This window comes from Phalangium opilio, unplaced genomic scaffold (assembly GCF_054372755.1).
Source record: "Phalangium opilio isolate 3A_F unplaced genomic scaffold, DU_Popi_V2 ptg000390l_1, whole genome shotgun sequence".
NCBI classification, from domain to species: Eukaryota; Metazoa; Arthropoda; class Arachnida; order Opiliones; family Phalangiidae; genus Phalangium; species Phalangium opilio.
The window spans coordinates 257320-283982 of NW_028324234.1; the positions used below are offsets into that span (position 1 = coordinate 257320).

General features: G+C 38.0%; 2 protein-coding genes and 1 long non-coding RNA gene across 4 annotated transcripts; 1 reads left to right on the forward strand and 2 right to left on the reverse strand.

Annotated features, from left to right (window-relative positions):
• Positions 1-6875: 6875 nt before the first annotated feature.
• Positions 6876-8479, reverse strand: LOC149594113 (uncharacterized). 2 transcript variants are annotated; one of them, XR_016379366.1, is made up of 2 exons: positions 7847-8479; positions 6876-7740 (listed from the first exon to the last, which is right to left on the reverse strand). It is a non-coding gene; the product is annotated as an uncharacterized LOC149594113 (long non-coding RNA). The 2 variants fall into 2 exon arrangements; XR_016379367.1 differs by having other exon boundaries at positions 6876-7783.
• A 686-nt stretch (positions 8480-9165) lies between these two features.
• LOC149594114 (uncharacterized) lies at positions 9166-11683 on the forward strand. The gene is made up of 2 exons (XM_089861283.1): positions 9166-9731; positions 10096-11683. The coding sequence occupies exons 1-2, from the start codon at positions 9166-9168 to the stop codon at positions 11681-11683; spliced, it is 2154 nt and encodes a 717-aa protein (XP_089717409.1).
• A 528-nt stretch (positions 11684-12211) lies between these two features.
• Positions 12212-14328, reverse strand: LOC149594115 (uncharacterized). The gene is made up of 4 exons (XM_089861284.1): positions 13331-14328; positions 12819-13036; positions 12657-12722; positions 12212-12578 (listed from the first exon to the last, which is right to left on the reverse strand). The coding sequence occupies exons 2-4, from the start codon at positions 13010-13012 to the stop codon at positions 12212-12214; spliced, it is 627 nt and encodes a 208-aa protein (XP_089717410.1). The 5' UTR covers positions 13013-13036; positions 13331-14328.
• Between the last annotated feature and the right edge of the window lie 12335 nt (positions 14329-26663).

Sequence of the window (26663 nt, forward strand, 5' to 3'; positions counted from 1 at the left end):
ATTGAAATATTTTTCTAGTTATTTCTATCCACTCAATCTTTAATCAATATTTAATTCAATCAACTGATTTTACTGTTAATCGATCTAGTCCCTCTAAATTAATTGAAAAAATTACATATCTACGCTTTTTCAAGAACAATTACATTTTCCGAAAACATTTTATCATGAAATTAATTATTTTGAAGGGAGTACGTGTTGAGGGATTAGTATTGAATATTTGAAATGTTCTACTGGATGTCTAAAAAGAGCAAGCGAACTTTGGTATAACTCGAATGGAAAATGTAAATATTTAATAGATGCCAAAGCAGGGTGTTGCGCGAATTTATACATTTAATTTCGTATATAGAAATTCTTCATTTCTATTGCCGCCTCTATGAAGGTAAAGTTGCACTGGAACTTCCATTTCCGTACTTTAGAATTTCTTGGTCATAACTCAGTCTTCATTTGAAACGTCACCACCCCTTTCTACATTGTTGGCGCTACTTTTACACCGGTTACGTATTACGCGTAATCATTTTAGCAAGCGCAAAGATCAGGGGCGAGGTGTATTCTCCCTCGCACCAAGGGTCATCGCCAGACGGTGCCAAAGTTCACTACGGGCAGGAGGCTAGTCAACTAGCACTGCCTATAGCGGTGTTTCTAAGCGAGCGAGAGAATGAGAGAAAACACCCCAATGGCGGGATCACACCTGTGTTTTAGTTTCTCTGTATGTAATTTCCAAAATGGTCTACTCACTTACAAATGTACACCGATTACACTGAGTGATCGGTCGTTCGGGCGCTAGCGAGTGTCAAGCCATAACCATAATCATTCATGTACACGAATGTTTTATAGTGTTGGGTTAATAAGGTTGGTGGGCAAGTCCGGAGTGTCATGTACCGTTTACTAATGTGAAAAGGTTTCGATCTATTGGCTGAGTGTGTTGCGACGGCTCAGATGACCCATACACTGGAACCACTGGTTATTATAAAACGCCATATGTTGGGAAAATAGAGGAAGGGAAGGGGTGTCGGAGTTAAATGTGACCTTCTTGGCATAACTAGTAGTGAATGATGTGTTTAACCATATTATTTCCGCGGGAAATGAATATAACAAGTCATTGGTACTGAGAAGTATATCTGTTTATGTGATCTTTACCCTTTACCACACAGCATAAACTTTTGCTTTGCCTTAAGTAGACGACATTCACTGTAAACGACAGTTATCAACAATTTAAAACAGATTTAAACTTCTTTTGGTGCAAACTTGAAAATTTGTCAAGCCAGCAACAATTAAAACTATGTCGGTCAAGGTGCTTACAAGTTAGTGATCATCGACACGAAATCCCTTCAAAATAATTAATTTCATGATAAAATGTTTTCGGAAAATGTAATTGTTCTTGAAAAAGCGTAGATATGTAATTTTTTCAATTAATTTAGAGGGACTAGATCGATTAACAGTAAAATCAGTTGATTGAATTAAATATTGATTAAAGATTGAGTGGATAGAAATAACTAGAAAAATATTTCAATATCTGAAACTTCAGTCAATTGATAAACCTCACACATATCGTTTGTTTTTTCGGCCTTGGTCCAAACCAAGACATTTTTTTATAATATCTGTCACTTCAGTCTTAATGTAATTAAATTTTGAATAATTATGTTTGCTTTACCGTCATACCATTGCACTCTAAAATATAACGGTGCATTCAAACACCATTTATGCTGTTTTTTCCGGTGCCAAAAAAGACATCATTTATGGTGTACTTTAACCCCATTTTTATGATCAATTGACGCCATTTTCTAATATTATTTGCAAGTATTAAGGAAATATTAGGCATTTATGCACCATTTACAGTGGTTTTTAACATCTTTTTTAGGCAATCTGTTGAACTTCTAATATTACTAAGTTTAATGGTGTTAAAAGTAGGGAAAAAGTACGCTACCTATAACACATTATTAAACCAAGTGAAGTGAAAAACTGTGAAATAGTTGTTAAATATTTTTTTTCCATATTTAGCACCACGTTTATGGTGTAAAACAAACCCGTTAATACAACATTTCAAGTCCCTGTTTACCCATTTAAAGACCCTATTTCCCCCGTTTTAAGGCCCTATTGACCCATTTAGGTCTGATTAATTTATAAAGATTGAGTGGTTGTGTAAAATGAGCAAAAATCCCATCTATTTTGTAAAACATTAAGCAAAATTTATAGTTTAGAAGAATGAAAAATTTTTAAGTCGCAGAAATGGACCGTTATAAAGCGATTCGCTTATTTTAATTTTTAAGTCAAATTACGTAACACTGTAACGAACTTAAACGAAGTTTGAACATAGAATGAGTTCCCAAAAATAATTTTCTAACGTAATATAGTGCCTATATTATTACATATTATTAAAAGCAAATATTTTTATTTTTAAACGCTGTCAACGATAAAACGTTTGTTATTATTGAACTATTTTTTTATTAAATTTATAGCATTTATAGGATAAATACTTCTACTATTAAGAGGCACAATGCTTTAAATTTGTGTCTCAATGAAACGTAACCTAACTAACATATGCCTTACCTAACCCGACCTATAAAACAAGCAATATATTCAACGTTTTTAGTTGAAGGACCTTGAAAAATAAACGATTTTTTTTGGAAAAGGCCCGCGTTCACGCGTTGTTTAGTAATGACCTAATATTAAATATCGATTTGTAAAATAAAAATAAAATTTTTATGCCATGAAATATTTTCCAATAAGCAATAATTGAAAGCATGAATTTTTAAAAAATTGTGCATACAAAACTCGGAAAGGTTTTTAAGTGATGTTTTAAAAAGTAAAACATGCTCATTATTAAAACCAATCTGACTCCATTAGTTGTTGCCCAAAAGAGTTCATTTGGATAATTTTATCGGCATTAACTTATAATCGTGTTCATTCAGGATTGATTTAATAAGAAAGCCTTCAACGTGTACGTACACAATAGGAAAGGTAGTAAAGTCCCACTGAACACGACTATGAATTATCCTGTAAATCAGGCGTATGGTCCTGAAATGGGGTGAACAGGGGTTTGATATGAGATTAATAGGGGTTTTAATTTGGGACATGAAATGGAGGTAAATATGGACTTGAAATGGGGGTAAATATGGACTTGAAATGGGGGTAAATATGGACTTGAAATGGGGGTAAATATGGACTTGAATTGGGGGTAAATATGGACTTGAATTGGGGGTAAATATGGACTTGAAATGGGGGTAAATATGGACTTGAAATGGGGGGTAAATATGGACTTGAAATGGGGGGTAAATATGGACTTGAAATGGGGGGTAAATATGGACTTGAAATGGGGGGAAAATATGGACTTGAAATGGGGGGTAAATATGGACTTGAAATGGGGGGTAATTATGGACTTGAAATGGGGGTAATTATGGACTTGAAATGGGGGTAAATATGGACTTGAAATGGGGTAAATATGGACTTGAAATGGGGGTAAATATGGACTTGAAATGGGGGTAAATATGGACTTGAAATGGGGGTAAATATGGACTTGAAATGGGGGTAAATATGGACTTGAAATGGGGGTAAATATGGACTTGAAATGGGGGTAAATATGGACTTGAAATGGGGGTAAATATGGACTTGAAATGGGGGTAAATATGGACTTGAAATGGGGTAAATATGGACTTGAAATGGGGGTAAATATGGACTTGAAATGGGGGTAAATATGGACTTGAAATGGGGGGTAAATATGGACTTGAAATGGGGGGTAAATATGGACTTGAAATGGGGGGTAATTATGGACTTGAAATGGGGGTAAATATGGACTTGAAATGGGGGTAAATATGGACTTGAAATGGGGGTGAATATGGACTAGAAATGGGAGTAAATATGGACTTGAAATGGGGGTAAATATGGACTTGAAATGGGGGTAAATATGGACTTGAATTGGGGGTAAATATGGACTTGAAATGGGGGTCAATATGGACTTGAAATGGGTGTCAATATCGACTAGAAATGGGTGTCAATATCGACTAGAAATGGGTGTCAATATCGACTAGAAATGGGTGTCAATATCGACTAGAAATGGGTGTCAATATCGACTTGAAATGGGTGTCAATATCGACTTGAAATGGGTGTCAATATCGACTTGAAATGGGTGTCAATATCGACTTGAAATGGGTGTAAATATGGACTTGAAATGGGTGTAAATATCGACTTGAAATGGGTGTAAATATCGACTTGAAATGGGTGTAAATATCGACTTGAAATGGGGGTAAATATCGACTTGAAATGGGGGTAAATATGGACTTGAAATGGGGGTAAATATGGACTTGAAATGGGGGTAAATATGGACTTGAAATGGGGGTAAATATGGACTTGAAATGGGGGTAAATATGGACTTGAAATGGGTGTCAATATCGACTAGAAATGGGTGTCAATATCGACTTGAAATGGGTGTCAATATCGACTTGAATGGGTGTAAATATGGACTTGAAATGGGTGTAAATATCGACTTGAAATGGGTGTAAATATCGACTTGAAATGGGTGTAAATATCGACTTGAAATGGGTGTAAATATCGACTTGAAATGGGTGTAAATATCGACTTGTAATGGGTGTAAATATCGACTTGACATGGGTGTAAATATCGACTTGAAATGGGTGTAAATATCGATTTGAAATGGGTGTAAATATCGACTTGAAATGGGTGTAAATATCGACTTGAAATGGGTGTAAATATGGACTTGAAATGGGGGTAAATATGAACTTGAAATGGGGGTAAATATGGACTTGAAATGGGGGTAAATATGGACTTGAAATGGGGGTAAATATGGACTTGAAATGGGGGTAAATATGGACTTGAAATGGGGGTAAAAATGGACTTGAAATGGGGGTAAATATGGACTTGAAATGGGGGTAAATATGGACTTGAAATGGGGGTAAATATGGACTTGAAATGGGGGTAAATATGGACTTGAAATGGGGGTAAATATGGACTTGAAATGGGGGTAAATATGGACTTGAAATGGGGGGTAAATATGGACTTGAAATGGGGGGTAAATATGGACTTGAAATGGGGGTAATTATGGACTTGAAATGGGGGTAAATATGGACTTGAAATGGGGGTAAATATGGACTTGAAATGGGGGTAAATATGGACTTGAAATGGGTGTCAATATCGACTAGAAATGGGTGTCAATATCGACTAGAAATGGGTGTCAATATCGACTTGAAATGGGTGTCAATATCGACTTGAAATGGGTGTCAATATCGACTTGAAATGGGTGTAAATATCGACTTGAAATGGGTGTAAATATCGACTTGAAATGGGTGTAAATATCGACTTGTAATGGGTGTAAATATCGACTTGAAATGGGTGTAAATATCGACTTGACATGGGTGTAAATATCGACTTGACATGGGTGTAAATATCGACTTGAAATGGGTGTAAATATCGATTTGAAATGGGTGTAAATATCGACTTGAAATGGGTGTAAATATCGACTTGAAATGGGTGTAAATATCGACTTGAAATGGGTGTAAATATGGACTTGAAATGGGGGTAAATATGGACTTGAAATTGGGGTAAATATGGACTTGAAATGGGGGTAAATATGGACTTGAAATGGGGGTAAATATGGACTTGAAATGGGGGTGAATATGGACTTGAAATGGGGGTAAATATGGACTTGAAATGGGGGTAAATATGGACTTGAAATGGGGGGTAAATATGGACTTGAAATGGGGGGTAAATATGGACTTGAAAGGGGGGGTAAATATGGACTTGAAATGGGTGGTAAATATGGACTTGAAATGGGTGTAAATATCGACTTGAAATGGGTGTAAATATCAACTTGATATGGGTGTAAATATCGACTTGAAATGGGTGTAAATATCGACTTGAAATGGGTGTAAATATCGACTTGAAATGGGTGTAAATATCAACTTGAAATGGGTGTAAATATCGACTTGAAATGGGTGTAAATATCGACTTGAAATGGGTGTAAATATCGACTTGAAATGGGTGTAAATATCAACTTTAATTAATAATATAATAATAATCCTCATTTAATTGTAAAGATTAAAATGGAAAATTGAGACTGGGTGAAAGATAAATTTAGTTTTAATTTTAATTAAATAAGGTATCCATGAATTGAACCAAAAAAATCGTGTTTTGGGTTAGTTTCACCTTAATTTTATTTAAGTTTAAAGGTTTATCTCGATTAAGTTTAGTTTAAAGGTTTATCTCGATTAAGTTCAATTTAATTTAAAGGTATATCTCGATTAAGTTCAATTTAATTTAAGAAATATCTCGATTAAGTTCAATTTAATTTAAAGGTATATCTCGATTAAGTTCAATTTAATTTAAAGGTATATCTCGATTAAGTTCAATTTAATTTAAAGGTATATCTCGATTAAGTTCAATTTAATTTAAAGGTATATCTCGATTAAGTTCAATTTAATTTAAAGGTATATCTCGATTAAGTTCAATTTAATTTAAAGGTATATCTCGATTAAGTTTAATTTAAAGGTATATCTCGATTAAGTTTAATTTAAAGGTATATCTCGATTAAGTTTAATTTAAAGGTATATCTCGATTAAGTTTAATTTAAAGGTATATCTCGATTAAGTTTAATTTGAAGGTATATCTCGATTAAGTTTGATTTGAAGGTATATCTCGATTAAGTTTGATTTGAAGGTATATCTCGATTAAGTTTGATTTGAAGGTATATCTCGATTAAGTTTGATTTGAAGGTATATCTCGATTAAGTTTGATTTGAAGGTATATCTCGATTAAGTTCAATTTAAAGGTTTAATCTTGATTAAGTTTAATTTAAAGGTTTTAGGCTTAATTGAGTTGAAATTAATGATGGATTATGGTTTGGCAATATTGATTTAGCTTATAAATTGAGCTTGTTTAGATGAGTTTTTAATTAGTTCCAACACATAGCCCCGTGATAAATTTGCGGTAACGTGAAGATTAACAATAAAATATGTTGTACCGGGGAGCCCGTTACAACGGATCACTACAAAGGTTACAATGTTAATGAATGATGTGATTCCATAGTTTCGCTTAAATACCAGTAATTAAATCAAATACCTAAACAATTCATAGCAATTCTGACATATAAACAAACAGCAATGAGGACTGTGGAAATAGCGAACGTAACCCTCTGTTTCCCACATGGTTACGTTGACTAATTAAATTACGTAAAGACAATGTTCTCCTGGATTAACCAGCACCACTGTTACTTATATTTCTGAATTAAACAATCCTCTCTTGGTAACAAACAATTTATAAAACGAAATATCATATACGGACTGTTGCAACAGGAAAAAATTGTTTTAACGAATCATGTCGTCCTCTACATTGGTTGAGTTTCAGGAATTATACCACACACCTTCTGAATTAGTAGCATTTTAGTGAGATTAACAAATACTAAAACCCTGTATACCTCAAAGGAATGTTGAATTAACTGCTATAGAAACAGTTATTGTAACGGTTGCGGAGCTTCTGAAATTTTAATAATACTTCTAAAATAAAATAAAGATAAGTCCTTCAAGTAGCAGCTCTTTTTCTACAACATACTGTTACTATCCTAAAGAGTAAAGATCAAGAAGCATCACTATTATTAAAATTATCCAAGTCTGTAAACCAAAAACGTTGCAACATAACCTTCAGCTTAAAAACGTGACGAGAGCGTAAGCCAAACTAGACGACACTGGAGGCTCGGAAGCTGGCTAAGTGTAACTGGGTTCTCCCGAGTCCCGACTCCGAGAATCCAGAATATATACAAATACAATACATAAGCAACCTAAGCCTTGGTCTTAAATAACATCCAAAAACCAATATCTTATAATATAATGAAATCAATTACCTTTAGTTTTATACCTGGATTGCTTTATTAAACAAAATTTCGACCTGATAGCAAAGTGTTTCTTAGCAAGAGTGTTACAGAAAATTTATAAAATGAAATAAATATTTTAAGCCGGTAAAATACTAAACAAGCGTCGACTGCTCAAAAACAAGTTAAACCATGGAGCCTGTATCTCTTTAAGATTCAGGCTCCATGGTTCAACTTCCACAGAATGAATCAAACTGAAAATGTCAACTTAACTTGTTATTAGGCACAAAGCTAGGCCCTCCCTTGTTCTCAATATGCTTGATAATTGAAGAAATGGGTATCAGCGCGCTAACAGGTTAACCTGACGTTTAACTCAAGAGCTGTATTTCCGTAATTAACTAAAATTAACATACTTAGACTTAATTGTTTCTGATAATACTAGCGGATCGCACACCCTGAATACTTAATTGTTAAATTAAGAGTATTCCGAAAAGTAACTTCGCTCTAGTTTTTCGGTTAGTGGTGGCTAAATATCACGAAAAACCCCATGTTAATCTCCATAGGAAAATTGGCAAAAGCATGTGAATTTTGCTTTAACGTTACAAAAGAGTATCAAGTCATATCTACAAGGGCCTACCGGCCCTGTAGAATATCGCGCGTTTAATGTTGGCGTCAGTAATATCGTTCGCGAGGAAATAAGCGTTTAGTCGCTCCGAATACTGCGACCACTGTTCAGTTCTATTGTCAAAAATGTTTAAATTACCGTAAGTCGTCATTTTGCAGTAGGCGTGAGAAAACGTGACTTGATATTTTTCACTATAATTTCAGCGCGTATATCGATGTTGCCACGGGGCAATGACTTCTTTAACGTGACTTGATATTTTTCACTATAAGTTCAGCGCGTATATCGATGTTGCCACGAGGCAAGGACTTCTTTGTGAAATTGCGGTGCTTCCTTCCGTTTACGGCTTTTAGCTTGAAGAACTAAGGCCTAGGCCTAGACTACGGTATACGGGTTGAAGAAAAAGATGTTTTCTTTTAAAACTTTAGACGTATAACGCGAATCTCGCCTCCGTCGCCATTTGTTATGTTCGTTACACGAAGTAATAACACTAAGATAAAATCAATAAGTTTATTATAGCTTAATAAACAGTCCGTAGTTAAGATTCTAATGTTTACAAAGGAAGCCCGTACATGAAGTGATTAATATCTCTTTAGCTACCTCTACATGTCAACTCGTATCTGACGTCATCTAGTTTATCCCAGAGCTCCCCCTTACGGTTGGGTCAAGGCTAACTGTCTAATATTTGTTCTGGGCCTGACATAAGCATTCTATTATTATTTTACCGTACATGACAGTAAAGAAGAAAGAACTAGTCCTGAAGCAAGCACAAAAGCAACGCTATGATCGTCATCATGGCGTCCACAACTTACCAGAGCTAGAAAAGGGACAAAGAGTTTGGATAATCGACATGAGGAGAGAGGGAAGAATCCTTGGAAAAGCTGATGCTCCCAGGTCGTACATCATCCAAACCGCCAATGGAAACTTGCGACGAAATCGCTACCACTTGGTAATTCTGCCTTCACAAGAGCAACGACCAGATATCCAGGATTATCCAGAAGCAACTAGCATTGATCCCGAGGACATTATTCCTCCAAATCCAAGACCAGATCAACCATGCAGCGCTGAAACAGCTGGCAGACCTAGTCAAACACCGGACGAGAGTTCCACCGTCAACCAACCGAGGATAGACCCACTGCAGCCAGCCAATCCTGAACGAAGAGACAACCATCCCTCAAGGCGAGACGACAACACGACTACAGTCAAGTCGAGAACCAGACGACAACGAACGACGTTTGACCTGAGTGACTACGGGACGATAACAAAGAGTGGAAGAGTCTCGAAACCTGTGGTCAAGTTCGATCAAATGAACTTATGAGAAAAGAGAGGATGTGTGATATTGACTTATGTACTTTGATATTAACTTATGTTACTGAAGATTAACCTTTGTACAGTCTAAGATAATTGTTATCTATTGTATGACGTAACATCAATTGTATATAAGCTAGTGTTTTAAATCTAAACGAGATAGTCACGTAGTCGCGCTCGACTAGATAATGTAAATAAACCTTATTGTAATAAAGCAACTTTTATACGTTAAATAGTGTAGTTAGTTGAACACACTAACAGCACCCCTCAAGCAAACTACTTTGCCAAGACTGGAACTCTGCGCTACAGTACTCCTTGCAAGACTCATAGTACTGGTCCAAGATTCACTTAGCAAGACCATTCCCGACGTTCATGGCTGGAGCGACAGTCAAATTGTTCTGGCATGGTTAGATTCACCTCCTCAACGCTGGAAGACGTTCGTTGCGAATAGAGTATCAGAAGTTCAATCCGTTCGTCCCGGAATCCAATGGCACCATGTTTCTGGGCTTCTAAATCCAGCCGACTGTGCTTCCCGTGGGGTCACGGCCTCAGAACTTGTCTGCCATCCACTGTGGTGGCACGGACCAGATTGGCTTCGGAAAGAGCTGCCAGATACCGATCCATCAAAACCAGAACCCGAGGAGTGCAGTCTTGAAGCAAGAAATCCAGTCACAATCGTAACACATGGAAAACTGGACCAAAGCTTGCTCTCACAATATTCATCGTTGCCTACTCTAATTCATGTAACAGCATATATCCAGCGATTTATCACCAACATACGAACGCCCAAATCACAACGAGAAACGGGACCACTAACCAAGACTGAGACTACCAGAGCACTCAATCACTGGATAAGAGTTACCCAACTCAATGCCTTCGATGAAGAAGTTCGACTCTTAAAGGGATTGAAACCTCTGTCTTCAACTAGTAAACTTCTACCACTCACGCCATTTCTAGATGACACTGGAATTATGAGAGTTGGAGGGCGAATTCAGAACGCAAGAGTATCTATTGACCAGATCCACCCTGTCATTCTTCCTCGAAAAAGTCAACTCACCGATTTGGTTATCGCCAACGAACACATCAAGACTCTACATGGAGGCCCGCAATTAACCATGGCTTCAATACAGTCAAAATTCTGGATTCTGGGCCTTCGAGATGCTGTCCGGTTCCACGTCAGACGCTGTCTCAGATGTGTAAGACAGCAAGCAAAAACCGTCAGCCAACTCATGGGAAGTTTACCAGCTACAAGAGTAAACCCTGGAAGACCATTTCTGAACTGCGGAGTCGACTATGCCGGTCCATTTACCCTTAGAGTCATGAAGGGTCGTGGTTGCAAGACGTTCAAGGGCTACATCGCCGTTTTTGCCTGCTTTGCCACTCGCGCCCTACACCTCGAGTTAGTCAGCGATATGACTACCGATGCTTTCATTGCCGCATTGAAGCGCTTCATCTCTCGGCGGGGGATCTGTTCCAACATTCACAGCGACTGTGGGTCAAACTTTATTGGAGCGAGCAGAGCACTTAAGGAGTTCATTAAAGACGTATCAGCAAGCACAAAAAACGAAACTACTGCACGATGGTTGACAGATCAAGGGATCACTTGGCATTTCAACCCACCCATGGCTCCTCATTTCGGCGGACTTTGGGAGGCCGGAGTGAAGTCGATAAAGTATCATTTAAAGCGAGTCATTGGAGAAACACGATTAACATTCGAAGAAATGCAGACCATACTTTGTCAAATTGAAGCTTGCCTCAATTCAAGGCCGTTAACACAGATGTCATCAGACCCAACCGACCTTTCCGTACTCACGCCTGGCCATTTCCTGATCGGAGCCGCCTTAAACGCAATACCTGAACCAGACGTTACTATAGTCAAGATAAATCGATTGTCCAGATGGCAATTAAGTCAGCAGATGGTGCAACATTTTTGGCGATGATGGCAGTCAGAATATATATCCAGACTACAACAACGACCGAAATGGACCAAGCGCAACCGAAATTTACAAGTCGGAGATCTGGTGCTATTAAAGGAAGAGCTTCCACCTACCAAGTGGAAAATGGCGAGAATAATTAATGTCCATCCGGGAATTGATCAACTAGTCAGAGTTGTGACCGTCAAGACAGCAGATTCAAAACTTAAACGCCCAGTAACGAAATTATGTCCCTTGCCTTTGGATTCTTGAACATATAGACACTTACTGTAACTTTTAAAATGTATATTTTAAGGTGGCCGGAATGTTTGGGAGCTTGACTAGAAAAAACTACAAATTTTTAAACAAGGTTTTTTACGCCGACTTAAGTGTAGACATAAATTGAACAAGCTCATTTTTTACCCAGCAACATGTTTTTTAAGCTACTATATAACGCAATTGAAATGTATTACGATCAGTCAGTTATTGTTATGATGTAATAATGTATAGTTAATTCCTTTGACGCTGTTTTGAATAAATACTCAGTTTGATATTTTACTCTCGGTTGTTATTAAGTTTACGTTTACTGTCGCGAACACTTTGTGCGTTTGAAATTGGACTCAATATTGCGTGTGAAAGTGGTTTGCTTAAAACCCTCATTTTAACCTTTAACATATTATTGCCTTTAGAAAAGTTCCTCCATTTTCCATACAGCTGATTGCTCGATCTTTTAATTCCGAATTCATGGGCAATTTTATACCACGAACCAACACCATATTTCCCAACACCAATAAACAAACGATCTTCTTCATCCCCGGTCCAAGCTTTCCTGCATTGTTTAGCAGGACATTTTTCTTGCTGCTTCACGGGTAAACGTGTTTTGTCATCATCTTGGTCTTGATCAGGAGGACTAGGTGTTTCCCTAAAATATTCCACAGTGCTTTTACTCCAGAAATTTTTAGACGAAGTAGTCAATGGAGGGCTTGGAGTTCTAGAGCACCTAGGAATCTCCGGTGAAAATTGGTTTTTTCTTGTAACGGAATTGTCTTCACATTTAGAAATTTTCCTAAGAGTGAATTTTAAACCAAGACAACATTATAAAATTGTGGGGGAAGCCAAATTTGATTTCTAACTCTACATTCACGATTGATTTTCTACTTACTTCTGCTTCTTTGGTTGTGAAATTAGACGGGTATAACATGGTATAAGTTTCTTCTTCGGCGGGGTAGCTACATATTTTATGTCTTTTCTTACCAACTGGTCCACTCTACATACTTCACGGCCCAATGCCTTATTAACCATTTGCGCCATTCGTGGGTTTGGTTTATTTCCTAATTTCTTGGCATATTTTCCCATTTTTGAAATAATTGCAGGGAGTGCCTACCAGACCCAGCAGAGAAGCAACTTCACAATACGCAACCACAATACGTGTGGTCACTGTGGTGTGATGTGAGTCACGAGTGGCTAAAAGTGCGCCTCTTTTTAAGATAGAATAATATTTTGGAAAAGGTGGCAATAAACAAGCTAATTAGCAATTATTTAGAAAATGTAGCAATATTTTGGAGTAAAACATACAATTTTGGAAAAGGGGGAAATTTATTCAGTTGATTTAACTTGATAATAACAAAAACAGGCGCACATTTAGCCGCTCATATAGAAACTTGAAGGTCTTACCTTTGCTGGAAAATTTTGTTGACTTAAGGAAAAATTTGGAACACAATTTTGAAACTGAAGTTAGGCTTAGCAATTTTGAAACGCGTGTGATTTGGGGGGGGGGTGAAATATTTCAAAATCACGCGCTCCTATAATCACGTGACAAAATGTAAAGGCAACGTGTATGGGTGTGTGTGATATTTTCAAAAGGGATACTAAAAGCTGAAATTTAGATATTTTGTTAATCATATATCATAATGGCGCAACGTTTGATTAAAGACACGTCATATCTCGTAAATTATACACATAAGTCACGATAAGAGTTCCTTTTGTAATTCCAAAACATCGGATGCGAATCCGGACAGACATAGCTAACGATCTCGTAGACAGACGCTATCTCAGAAATAGGCCAGAAAAATTAATGTAAATAATATAAAAATAATGAAGTTGAACCCTAGGCGTGACCCGAAGTTTAAATACTTGACATCACTGTGAAAACTAAGTACTAACATAAGGACATTATCTCTCTCTAAGGGCCCAAGATTCTATGTTACGGTTGAAATGTATGTATGTCCGATTTGGTCAGCCATCCGTCTCATCTCAAGTGGTATAATAATTGTATAGCCTAAACAGAGGCCGGGCGCATTCGCTGCAGAGTAACCCGGCATTGAACATTTTCCCTCCTTCAAAGATTTCTCACGACAGCTCTTCGTGATTTTTACTAAGCGCGAATTTACCTCTTGTGTCTGAGAGAGCTGGGGGATTCTGGAAATTCTCTTACTTATTTTTTCCCCTCAGTCCTTCCTCTCTCGCCTCCCCGCCTGTTTTAGTTTGATTCCCAACCGCTTGGGAGCGTTATCTCAGAGCTCGCGTCTAGACCCCGACCGGCTTAGGATATCGGTCGCGGCTGATTTTGAAAATTATTTTTCTCTCCCGCGAATTTCACGAAAAATTCGGAAGGAGCCCCAATACAAAATCTACGTCACATCTAGTAGAACTAGATGTTTTTGCTAATAGATGCGCTTGGGCCCTTAGAGAGATGATATCCTTATGGTATAGGGCTGTAGAATAAGTAATGACAAAATTTTACTTAAAGAATGAATTTGGAAAATGTACAATAAAGATTATGTTAGAGACTTTGGCGCGTGGAGTTAGAAATAAAAAAGAGCACGAGAAGGAGCGCGCGAAAATGTTTAAGTCAGTTGGATTTTGAATGTAAAGACGTTAAGACGTTTTGAGTCTCGAGGAATAAAATTTTAGAACAGTTAAGAACGTTTTAAGCCTAATTATTGAAGAAATCCTATAGTGCAACCCCACAAATATTTTACATTGGTGACAGCGGTGGGATTGAACAATCACCGTTGACAATGCCCCGACGTCAAGAACCAGCAGCCGTTGTTTACCGCACGAACCTAAACGCCACCCCTGAAAAGTACAACTGTGACGGAGATTTTGGAGTTTGGTTGCGCTATTTTGAGGTGTGTGCAATCGCTAATGAATGGGATGATGAGAAGAAATGCAAGATCCTACCAACGTTTCTTACCGGAAGATCATTCGTTACTTACGACAATCTACTACCACAACAGAAGAGCACGTATCAAACCTTAGTTCAATCGTTATCCGAGGCCTTTTTACAACCGGAAAGGCAACGACTACATGTAATGAGTTTTCGCGCACGTTTTCAACAACCAAATGAACATCTGGATGATTATTGCCAAGATCTACGACGATTGGTTGAACGGGCAATGCCCGGATTGAACGCCGCTGCTTATGAAACTTTGGTGTTTGAACAGTTTCTATATGGTCTTCATTCTGGCCTACAAGACGGTGTGCATCAAGCTAACCCTAACGACCTTTCCGAAGCTTTATCCATAGCAAAGCGACTTCAAGCCCTTCAGGAAATGAGAAGAAATGATCCCAGGTTCCGTCGCCCGGAAACCCTTCAAAGTGTAAGCGAAACACTCCCTAATATGTCTTCAAAATGTTCGGCGGACCAAGATGAACTGAATATATTACGAACTACTGTCTCGCAACTCGCTACAGAAGTAGCCGCCTTGCGTTTAGAAAAGTACCACGAGGATACGAACCCGCCCCAAGATAATTCTTCAGCCTATTACACCAATGTATTCCAAGCACCTCGTTATGGCGCTCCTCGCACCAACACGTCCGGATACTATACGGTACGCTATGGCTCACCACGAAACAGAAGTTCTCGTCCTTATCAACAACGTTATGCGGCCCCGAATTACGGTTGGGCTCAACCAGGGAACTATGACCAACCAGGGAATTGTTATTACTGTGGTCAACAAGGCCATTTCCAAAGGGACTGTTTCCACCGACAGCAAGATGAAAATTATAGCAGAAGTAGGAGCACTTTAGAATCACGTCAAGAGACCCATGTTCCTGATCGTAGGGTAGAATCACGTCAAGAGTCCCATGTTCCTGATCGTAGGGTAGAATCACGTCAAGAGTCCCATGTTCCTAATCGTGGGGAAGAAAACACTCAACCGAAACGCCCAAACCAAGCAATGCAAGTCAAGGGCCGTTCAGGAGTCACGTATTATGCACCGGTGGTGATCAATAACGTTGAAATAGCTGGTCTCATTGATAGTGGGTCTTCAATAAGTATTATTCGGGCTTCCTTGGCCCGTGATCTGGGAATAGAATATGAACCCCACAACGAAGAAAGTCAAACCAAGGCCTTCTCAATAACTGGCGAAGCCATCCAAATTTTGGGAACGACTCAAGTCGAATATAAAATCGGTTCAGTTATGCTACCGTGGTTGGTATACATTGCCGAAGGTCTTGTCAACAACTGCGTCGTCGGTTGTGACTTGCTCGATTATTTGGAAGTAACATTGGATTTTGAGAAAAAGTTGTTGCGAGTAAAGGATGTAATGCTGCCATTAATAAGGTCTCAACACTCGTCCGATCTGATTGTGTGCAAGGTGGCATTGGCTGAGGATATTGAAATACCAGCGCGACACGAAGTACTGGCGAAAGGAACGTTAGTCGCGGACAAACTACCATTAAATATAAACGAGGTCGAACATGCGTATGGTTTGGTTGAACCCGTTGAAAGTTTTCGTCAGTCAAATGCCCTGGATCTGGGAAGGAGTTTAGTCAACTTAACCAAGGGCCCATTGTTTGTCAGGTTGATTAACAGTGGATCATCTCCAACCAAAATCTATAAGGACAGTGTGGTTGGCACTCTGCACGAGGTGGAGGTAATTGAAGCTGCACCGATATTACCTCTTTCGTCGTGTAAAACCACTGGTTTCACCGCTAAAGACTTCAATCTCGACAACACAACTCTGCAACCCGACGAAAAACGTGAATTGTTAAAATTAGTTAATAAATATGACAAGGTGTTTTCTAAGAACGAGTATGATCTTGGAGTTGTAAAAAATGTGCAACATAAGATCGATACTGGAGACGCTCATCCTATCAAGAAACGACCGTATCGAGTTCCTGATTCGCAAAGGGAAATTATTGACGCGCAATTAAATTCCATGTTAGAAAACAACATCATTACCCCGAGTTTCAGTCCCTGGGCCGCACCTATACTACTTGTAAGGAAAAAGGATAATACTTGGAGGTTTTGCGTCGACTACAGATCGCTAAATGATGTGACGAAAAAAGACGCCTATCCATTACCCCGAATTAGTGAGACTCTAGATTACCTCTCTGGGGCAACGATGTTTACCACTTTGGATCTTGCCTCCGGATATTGGCAAATTGCAATGCATCCAGAAGATAGAGAAAAAACAGCTTTCATAACTAATCAAGGACTATTCGAATTTACCAAAATGCCTTTTGGATTATCCAACGCGCCCAGCACTTTTCAACGCCTTATGGAATGTGTTCTACGTGGTCTTCATTGGGAAATATGTCTTATTTACTTGGACGATGTCATAGTGTTTTCTTCTACTTTCACTGAGCACATGGAACGTTTGGAGAAAGTTCTCTCTCGGTTTGAAGCGAACGGAATCAAATTAAAGCCAAGCAAATGTTTTTTCTGTAGAGAGGAAGTAGAATATTTGGGTCATGTCGTGTCTGGAATGGGAATTAAACCCAACCCGAAGAATATTTCCAGGGTATTAAATTGGCCAACCCCGAGTTCCGTCAAGGATGTTCAGTCTTTTCTGGGATTAGCGTCATATTATCGCAAATTTGTCAGGAATTTCGCTTTCATAGCAGCACCGCTTCACGCTCTTTTAAAACCAAAAACTGAGTTTCAGTGGACCGTAGAGTGTCAAGAAGCGCTTGACACCTTAAAGCAACGTTTAACGACACCACCGATTCTAGCATACCCAAACTTCAAAGAAGTATTTCGTGTTGAAACTGACGCTTTATCTTACGGAATCGGTGGAATTCTGTCTCAAATTCAACAAAATAAAGAAAGAGTAATTGCGTTTGAAAGTCGATCTCTCAATAAGAGTGAAAGAAGTTATTCAACGGTAGAGAGAGAAATGCTTGCTGTAATGTACGCTGTGGAAAAATTCCGCCCCTACCTTTTCGGACACCATTTTATCATAATCAGTGATCATAATCCATTGGTGTGGCTTCGCAACATGAAAGAACCGCGGGGAAAATTTGCTCGGTGGATTTTAAAATTAGAAGAATACGATTATGAGATCCAATACAGAAGCGGAAAAAAACATACCAATGTAGACGCTTTATCACGCATGCCAGGAATCAACTTAAATACCACAACTATTCCCGAACTTGTCAGTGCCGCATATTATTGTGAGCCTAAGTTATCCACAGAAGAGTTTAGAGAAATGCAATCAATTGACCCTGACATAAAAAGAATTACCCATGTACTTACAACCCAGGAAAAACCAAAACCCCACGAGATAAGCGGGGATGAAAACCGTCGTTTTCGTTGCCTATGGAGGAACCTGAAAGACTTAACCTTTGAGAAAGGGTTAATATACAGGAAAAAACAAAACTCTCTTTTGACGCAAATAGTCGTCCCAACAAGTTTAACCCCTGAACTTCTTCATGACTTTCACAACGCACCTGATTCGGGGCACCGTGGTGTAGAGAAAACACTAAAAGCAATTCAACAGCGATACTGGTGGCCATTAATGGCTGAAGATGTGACCAATTGGTGCAAGGAATGCGTCCCGTGCGCTCAGACAAAACCTCCACATCACTACGAAGTTGCGCCCATGATTAATATTGAAGTGGGACGAGCATTCGAGAAGGTTGGAGTAGATGTTATTGGACCTCTCATTGCGACTAAACAGGGCAATAAGTACGTCCTCACAATCGTCGATTATTTTACGAAATGGCCGGAAGCCTATGCTTTACCAGACCAAAAAACCGAAACCATAATTGCTACCCTTCTCACTTTCGTCGCCTGTTGGGGTGTACCGTTGATGATGATCACTGATCAGGGGCGCAATTTCGACTCTGAAATGTTTCAGACATTCTGCACAACACTGCACTGTTATTGGAAAAGGTTCAGATGGGGTTCGGTTTTTAACCATGGAGTGTTCAATCGACACAAATGGTGCTATAAAAAACCTAAAATGGTAAAATCTAAAACAATGGTTCACTGGTGTACCTTAAAGGGTTCATCCGCATGAAAGGCTCCTATATAAACCTTTTAAGGTTCAAATTATCTCGATGCAAGGTTCAGAGATAAACCTTACGAAGTTCATTTGAATAAAAGGTTCAATCCTAAATCTTGAAAGGTTGAATGACAAACCTCACATGGGTCATATGAAAAAAGATTCAATGCTAAACCATGGAAGGTTCAAGTATAAACCATGGAAGGTTCAGGTATAAACCTTGCATGGTTCATTTAAATATAAGGTTCAATTCTAAACCATCGAAGGTGTAGTAAGAAACCATACAAAGTTAATCTAAATAAAAGGTTCAATGCTAAACCATGGATGGTTCAATGCTAAACCATGGAAGGTTCAGGTATAAACCTAGCAAGGTTCATTTAAATATAAGGTTCAAATATAAACCATCGAAGGTGGAGTAAGAAACCATGCAAACTTAATTTAAATAAAAGGTTCAATGCTAAATCAGGGAAGGTTCAGTGAGAAACCTCACAAGGTTCAATGCCATAACACTAAATGTTAATTTTTATTAAGGTTCAAATTAAAAAAAATTGAAGGTGCTTTATCACAATTTTAAACGTTTAATGATAAACCATTACGGGCGCCTCAGGTTGCGGCTCGTAATATTTTTGTGACGGAGATTTATATACTCCTTTTAGCACGTTTGAAGGGGAATAATAATACATATCACAAATTTAACGTAACGAGTTTTGAATTTGAGGGGCTTACAAATTTGAAATATATTTTTAAAATGTATGCTCTTATAACCACTAAATAATGTGTACATTTGAGGTCGCATTATGTCACCGTTTTTACCTCTCCGAGTGACGTATGTCACGGAGAGGTTCTGTAACGATCGTGTGTGTCTGTCTGTGTGTGTGTCTGTGTGTGTGTCTGTCTGTTGTTACACCCACGTGACCGCGTTCGCAGTTTCCAAATCGGAGCAAACGTGTTCGCCATTTCCGAACTGCTTTCACAGTCACGGAAATGGACACCAGTTTGTACTTACTGGCTTCTAACACCACCATCTTCTGCTCATTGTCCATCCCACATGGACACCAGTCTGTACTTATTGGCTTCTAACACCACCATCTTCTGGTCATTGTCCATCCCACATGGACACCAGTCTGTACACACTGGCTTCTAACACTACCATCTTCTGGTCTTTGTTTTTGTCCATACCACATGGACACCAGTCTGTACACCTGGCTTCTACACCACCATCTTCTGGTCTTTGTTTTTGTCCATCCCACATGGACACCAGTCAGCACACCTGGCTTCTACTCCATCGTCATCGTTTGGTTTAAGACATTCGCGGCGATCAGCTAGGGTTACGAGAAACGTCTAGCCTCCCTAGGGTGGGTTGTCCACGATAGGTTTTCGCAATTGCGGTTGTTCTTGCTTTTAACTGTAGTTCGACACCCTTATATACTACCTATTTGAGTAAAGCGAAGCAACCGGCGTATGCTTCATTTCAAACGCCAATATTAGTCAAGTCTCTCAAGAATGTTTAATTGTTATTTTTTAAAACGATGTAACGTTCAATAAGGCGAATAACTAACGAAGAAAATATTAAATATTAATTATATTCATTTTAATATTTAAGATAATCTTGTTTCTCAATTCAAAATTAATACGGAAAGAGTTAAAAAGCAGTCTATGTTTTTGTCTGTGTGTGTCCGTCCGATGTTACAGTAGTGCGCTGCGTTAGAAGTTCGTTTTGTTTTGATGTGTAAAGGAATCCTACAGAACCATAATATTCCCTTTATCCTTAATATAAAGTGAATATGTGGAAATATTTTTCGTAATTATGATGCATTTAGTACCTTTGTAGCTTTAAAGCTCTATTTCATTTTGATATTCCAAAGATTTTTTTTAATATTATTATTTAAAATGGATGTTTATATATTACCTAAGCTATACTACATCTGTTTATAGCATAATCCTTTCTAAAGTGAATGCAAGCACAATGCTAATATGTTGGTCAAATGAACTTACATTTGTTAATAGGCCTAGTGAACGAAAAAGTAAACGTTTGGGTTTGGATTTCGTTTCTGTAATGCAGAGACATTAACGGTTCAGAGTGAGCCGAAAGTTAAGTACACTTTAGGCTTAGGTATTATAATCATGGTGGAAATCTAGGCCGCGTTCAGCAGAGCCCAACGCTGTTAGCAGTATTGTACATAACGGGATTTTGTTTTTGAATTTTGACGTCACGGTGCTTAACGCTTAGCTAGCACGGTCTTCAAAGAAAATAGTCGGCTCTTTGGATAACGTGACGTAAAACGCGTATTTCTCAGCTTGGCGAAAAAACCATGGAGGAATTAATACAAATAGCTCTATGAGACTATAGCTAATTAATTGGCGTGAAACCAGTTGATCACGCAAGAATTTTAAGAGATATGTTAGTTTCTAATTTTAATTATAAAAGTTGTCATCTATCTCTATAAATATGTTATCATGCAATTTTTGTTAAGCCTTGGTACCTTGCACGCTTTATTGCGCTAGCGTCATTTATAAAACGCCGATGACCGGAGAAAAGCTATGACGACAGAGCTCACCGGTAAACATTTCCATAATCCGCTGTCTTTTTTTGGTGAGCTCTGCTGAACGCAGCCCAGACCAGTGAAAGGTCTGATCGTAATCGGATAATAGCTTCGTGTTTTCATGCTTTTTATGGTACGCATTTACTTTCAGTGTGTGTAGCCACAAATAAGCTTTGGTGTTATGTAACGTTAACAGTCATGTTGACAAACTAAGAAAATCGTTGAGATGAAACGAAAGGATAGTGTTTACAATGCAACCCTGTTGTGAATATGGCTTTGAACATAGAGGGCATACAGTTGAGGAGTAGAAAATTGGGCCTATACAAACACGTAAAGGTAATATCCCTCCAAAGTTTTATCTCTTCATTTCCCGTTTTTCCCCCATCGGATGATTTTAATGTGTACAAGTATATCATTATTGGATGTAAAATGTCGTCTGATTTACAGTATATTTGCTGCTTTAATATTTCATAAATTTTAACTTAAGAAACATTTCCATATCTGGGTAAATAAGTTTGTAAGTAGTCGTCTTGACTCGGAGAGGTAATATTTTGGTTTTCCCAACTTGTTAAGAGCATATAGCGGTGTTTTTTACGTACGATACTACTGTTCTTTAAATTTTACTAAGCGGTATATTTAGCGCTGTCAAGCTGGAAGTAGCCTATTTCTAAGTATTTTGTTTCAGAACCTTTTAGCTCAAAATGCACAAGAAATTCAATGGACGAAACCATTTTGGGTTGAAAAGGTAGGTTTTTGGTTTTGAGGAGTCGGAAACTTGCTTATTTATAAGATTTTGCAACACTATTAGCACGAATCATTTTCTATAGAGTATTTCGGCTCACTGCCTTCATTAGAGCTTGTGGGAAGTTAACATGGAGTGATACTACTCCATTGACAGTTTTGGTTCTCTAGTTTTTGATGCATTTCCTTTCTCTCGGTTTATTCTCTCTTGCACCCTGCTACTTTGATTGAAAGGCGTGATAAGAATGTCGTTCGCGAAACTAGCATTTGCAGAAACGATGGTACAGTCGACGCAATTAAAAACTTTCTCTCCCGCGACGTCTTGTTTTAACATAAAGCCGCAAATCTGATACAATTGATAAAAAACCTATCTTATATTATTGTTTGAATATATTTTTTACAAAGTGTTTTTTTTAAAGTCGCCACTTCCCATTTCCAAATGCTAAATAAGGGGTTTTGAATCATTAGGGATGATTTTAAAGAGAAAGTGAACAGTTGAACATAGCTCGTCCAAATAACCGAATGACATTCCAGTAAAGGGGAAGTAATGTTAACTGTAATGTTCTGAATACACGTCCACCACGGAATCAATGCATTGAGCCATATTCATATACCCTTTAATATTACACAAATGTATAAGTCAACAATTGTAGAATGATACTTCAAATCTGCCTTTGGTGAAGATGTGGCCACCGGTGCGACATTCTGTTCCACTATGGTTCGCAAAGGTCAGAGGGTGGAAAGAGATTTCCATCTAGATTAGTAGCGATTCTTCAATTCTTGATGTCAGTTTCAACATAAGTCTGCATGAACGTTTGGTTGAAAACCGCGCATTTCGGAGAGAACCATCTAAAAATTCAATGCCCAAGCAATTCCCTCAATATGTCGCCCATTGAAAACCGCTTGTCGGAAATAAATGTTTACACATTCAAAGCAGAAAGGGTCACAAAATAGTGCCTACATTTGAGAAAGTGGTTGTGTTCATTGTATTCAACTAATTGGGGTTCGCAATAAACAAGATGACGAACCTTTCAACACTCTAAGAAATGAAAGTGTTAAAAACGTGTTAAAACGGTGTAAACACCGTAAAAACACCCGAAAGAGAGTTTTATTACCTTGATTTTTTAGGGGCCAATTAAAAGTGTAAATTCGGTGTAAAATAACACTATTAAAACACCGTTCGAAATTAAACATGAAAAATTATAATACTGCGGGTTTCTTAAATAAGGCCTTTCATTTTCATTAATGTTTTAATATTAAAGTCAATACAAACAGTAAAAAAATTATTGAAAAACGTAATTGTTAAACCTTTTTTTAAAGATGATATTCATGAAAGAAAACAGTTTTATCCTTTAAATAAAACTAACAAAGAAATTGGTAATCTGGCGGTGTTGTACCTTCATAAAACTATGCTAAACGTGTTAGGTGACACTCTTACAGGTGTTAAGCGACACTCTTAATAGTGTTAGGCGATACTCTTAAAAAACGAGACTAGGTTAGGTATTGGCCTCACAGTAGGGCCAGCTATTGAAGCCAAAGTGGGGCACTTGCTTTTGTGACACGTTTTATCATTATTTTTCGAAAAATTAGAGTACTAAATGGATTTTTTTTTGTAAAATCTGTAGTGCAAATTAGATTAAACGCGTTTCTGGTGCTCGAAAAACTCTTAGTGAAAAGAGATTATTAAATTTAACAAGAACGTCTATATCTACTGCTTGAATATTATAGCCTCCAAAACTAATTTAATACCCTATGCATTTGTACAAATCAAAAACTTTCTGCCTTTTTCAGAAGTTTATAAACCCGTTAAATTGACTTTATATGCAACAACCCTCGCTTAAAGAGGTATAGTTCTGCATGTGAGAACTTTCCTCCCTATAGGTGATGAAGTTCTCTCAAGATGGAACCCTGCTATGAATATAGCACCAATTGCTAATAATACTGCGGATAATCAAAATTTTATTTAACAGTAAAACCACACTCGATATTTGAGTTATGCCTCATGGAAAGTCTAAGAAAAATACTAGAATTTCTACTACTATCCCACCAAAAAATCTCCCATTTTTAAAGGTGTTACGCGACACTCTTAAAGGTGTTACGTGACACTCTTAAAGGTGTTACGTGACACTCTTAAAGGTACTCGTTCGAACCTTGCAAAGGTACTCGTTCGAACCTTGCAAAGGTACTCGTTCGAACCTTACAAAGGTAGTCGTTCGAACCTTACGAAGGTACTCGTTCGAACCTTAAAAAGGTACTCGTTCGAACCTTACAAAGGTAGTCGTTCGAACCTTACAAAGGTAGTCGTTCGAACCTTACAAACGTACTCGTTCGAACCTTACAAAGGTACTCGTTCGAACCTTACAAAAGTATTCGTTCGAACCTTTCAAAAGTACTCGTTTGAACCTTTCAAAAGTACTCGTTTGAACCTTTCAATGGTATTAATATGAACCATTTTTAAAGGTTCAATATTGAACCATTTTTAAAGGTTCAATATTGAACCATTTTTAAAAGTTCAATATTGAACCATTTTTAGAGGTTCAATATTGAACCATTTTAAAGGGTTCGTATTCAAACCATAAATGGTTGGCCCTGGGTTGCATGACTTTGAACCTCAAATGGTTAAATCATGTCCCTTTTTTATTAACAGTGTGGGAATTAAACGAAACAGAACGTCGCCCTACCATCCACAGACCGACGGTCTAACGGAAAGAGCGAACCGAACTTTGGAAGAGAAATTAACTATGTATATTGCGAAGGAACAAAACGATTGGGACGAGTGGCTACCATTTATGCTTATGTCAATGAGGGCGAGTGTTCACAGTTCAACAGGATTTCCTCCGTACAAACTCGCCACCGGCAGGGACGTAAGACTCCCGCATGACATGTTCCTTGAAAATGAAGACAAATCACCCCAACCGGCCCATAAATACTTAAGAACCATTGTGAATGAAATGGCTGCAATTAACCGCACTGCTTCCACCAACATACAGAAGAAACAAGGATACCAAAAGAAACAGTATGATGTACGTGTTCGATTTACACCTTTCCACGTGAATGAAAAAGTGTGGCTTTACAATCCGTACTGCCCACCTGGCTCAAGTGAAAAATTTCTAAAACCGTGGACTGGGCCTTTCCCGATCAAGGAAGTAATTGGACCTGTAAACTATAACATAACACGTGACTCCGATGACAAGACTTTCATCGTCCACCACAATCGACTAAAAAATGCTATTCTAACGCCGTAACGATGGAAGGTACCCAAGAGACAATTTCGGGCTCGCTTAATAAATGCACACCTAATCAGTGCTGGGAAGTAACTCATCACTGAAGACTACATGAAAATAAATAAGAAACACGAGGACGTGTTTTTTTTTGGTTGGGGGGGAGATATGTAGAATAAGTAATGACAAAATTTTACCTTAAAGAATGAATTTGGAAAATGTACAATAAAGATTATGTTAGAGACTTTGGCGCGTGGAGTTAGAAATAAAAAAGAGCACGAGGAGGAGCGCGCGAAAATGTTTAAGTCAGTTGGATTTTGAATGTAAAGACGTTAAGACGTTTTGAGTCTCGAGGAATAAAATTTAAGAACAGTTAAGAACGTTTTAAGCCTAATTATTGAAGAAATCCTATAGTGCAACCCCACAAATATTTTACAGGGCTAAGCTGCAGAGTTTTTATTCTCTTTATGGTGCGCATTGACTATCAGTGCGTCTAGCTACAATTTAGCTTTGGTATTATTTAACGTTAACACTCATGTTGGCAAACTAAGTATATTGATGAGGTGAGGTGAGACGAGACGATAGTGTTTACACTGCAAACCAGTTGTGAATGTAGCTATCAGAATATAGGGTAAACAGCTGAAGCGTAGACTTCATTTCCTGTTCTTTTTGCCTGTCATATTGTCATGTATACATTCTACTCGTTGTACATCCACTCCGACAAATATATATTTACTCTGTTTCCCATTCTCATGCCATACAACCATAAATTCTTGTTTCTGAGAAAAAGGACAATAAGAAAGAGCGGGAAAAAAGGCTGCTCAGTAGAAAGACGGGCGCGGTACACGAAACACCTCTGTCTATGTAACCATATTGAAGTTCCCATTAAAGCTCATATTAAGTTCTTTAATTACGTGTTAAGTCAATCTCATCAAGAACAAACATAACATTGCCATTGACTGATTTCCATTTGTGTCCAAGATTTATCCTTATTGGATGTAAAATGTCGTCTGCTTTACTGTATATTCGCTATGCTTAGAATACTGCTTCAATATTTCGTAAATTTTTACTTCAAAAAAGAGAAATAATTCCATATCTAGGTAAATAACTTTGTAGTAGTAGACCTCTTGACTCGGAGAGGTAATATTTTGGCTTTCCCAACTCGTTTTTTTTTAGTATTCTTGTGGGGTTAGGTAAGATTAAGGGTAATGTTAAAATATAAGGTTAGGCTAGGTTTAGCGTCGATAAGGGTTAGGGTAGACTAGCA

Coding starts and splice junctions, on each gene's coding strand:
- LOC149594114 (XM_089861283.1), top strand. CDS start 9,166: ATGACAGTAAAGAAGAAAGAACTAGTCCTGAAGCAAGCACAAAAGCAA. Junction 9,732..10,095: donor GTCTCGAAACCTGTGGTCAA/GTTCGATCAAAT, acceptor AGATTCACTTAG/CAAGACCATTCCCGACGTTC.
- LOC149594115 (XM_089861284.1), bottom strand. CDS start 13,012: ATGGGAAAATATGCCAAGAAATTAGGAAATAAACCAAACCCACGAATG. Junction 12,723..12,818: donor TCACAACCAAAGAAGCAGAA/GTAAGTAGAAAA, acceptor ATTCACTCTTAG/GAAAATTTCTAAATGTGAAG. Junction 12,579..12,656: donor TTTTCACCGGAGATTCCTAG/GTGCTCTAGAAC, acceptor GGAATATTTTAG/GGAAACACCTAGTCCTCCTG.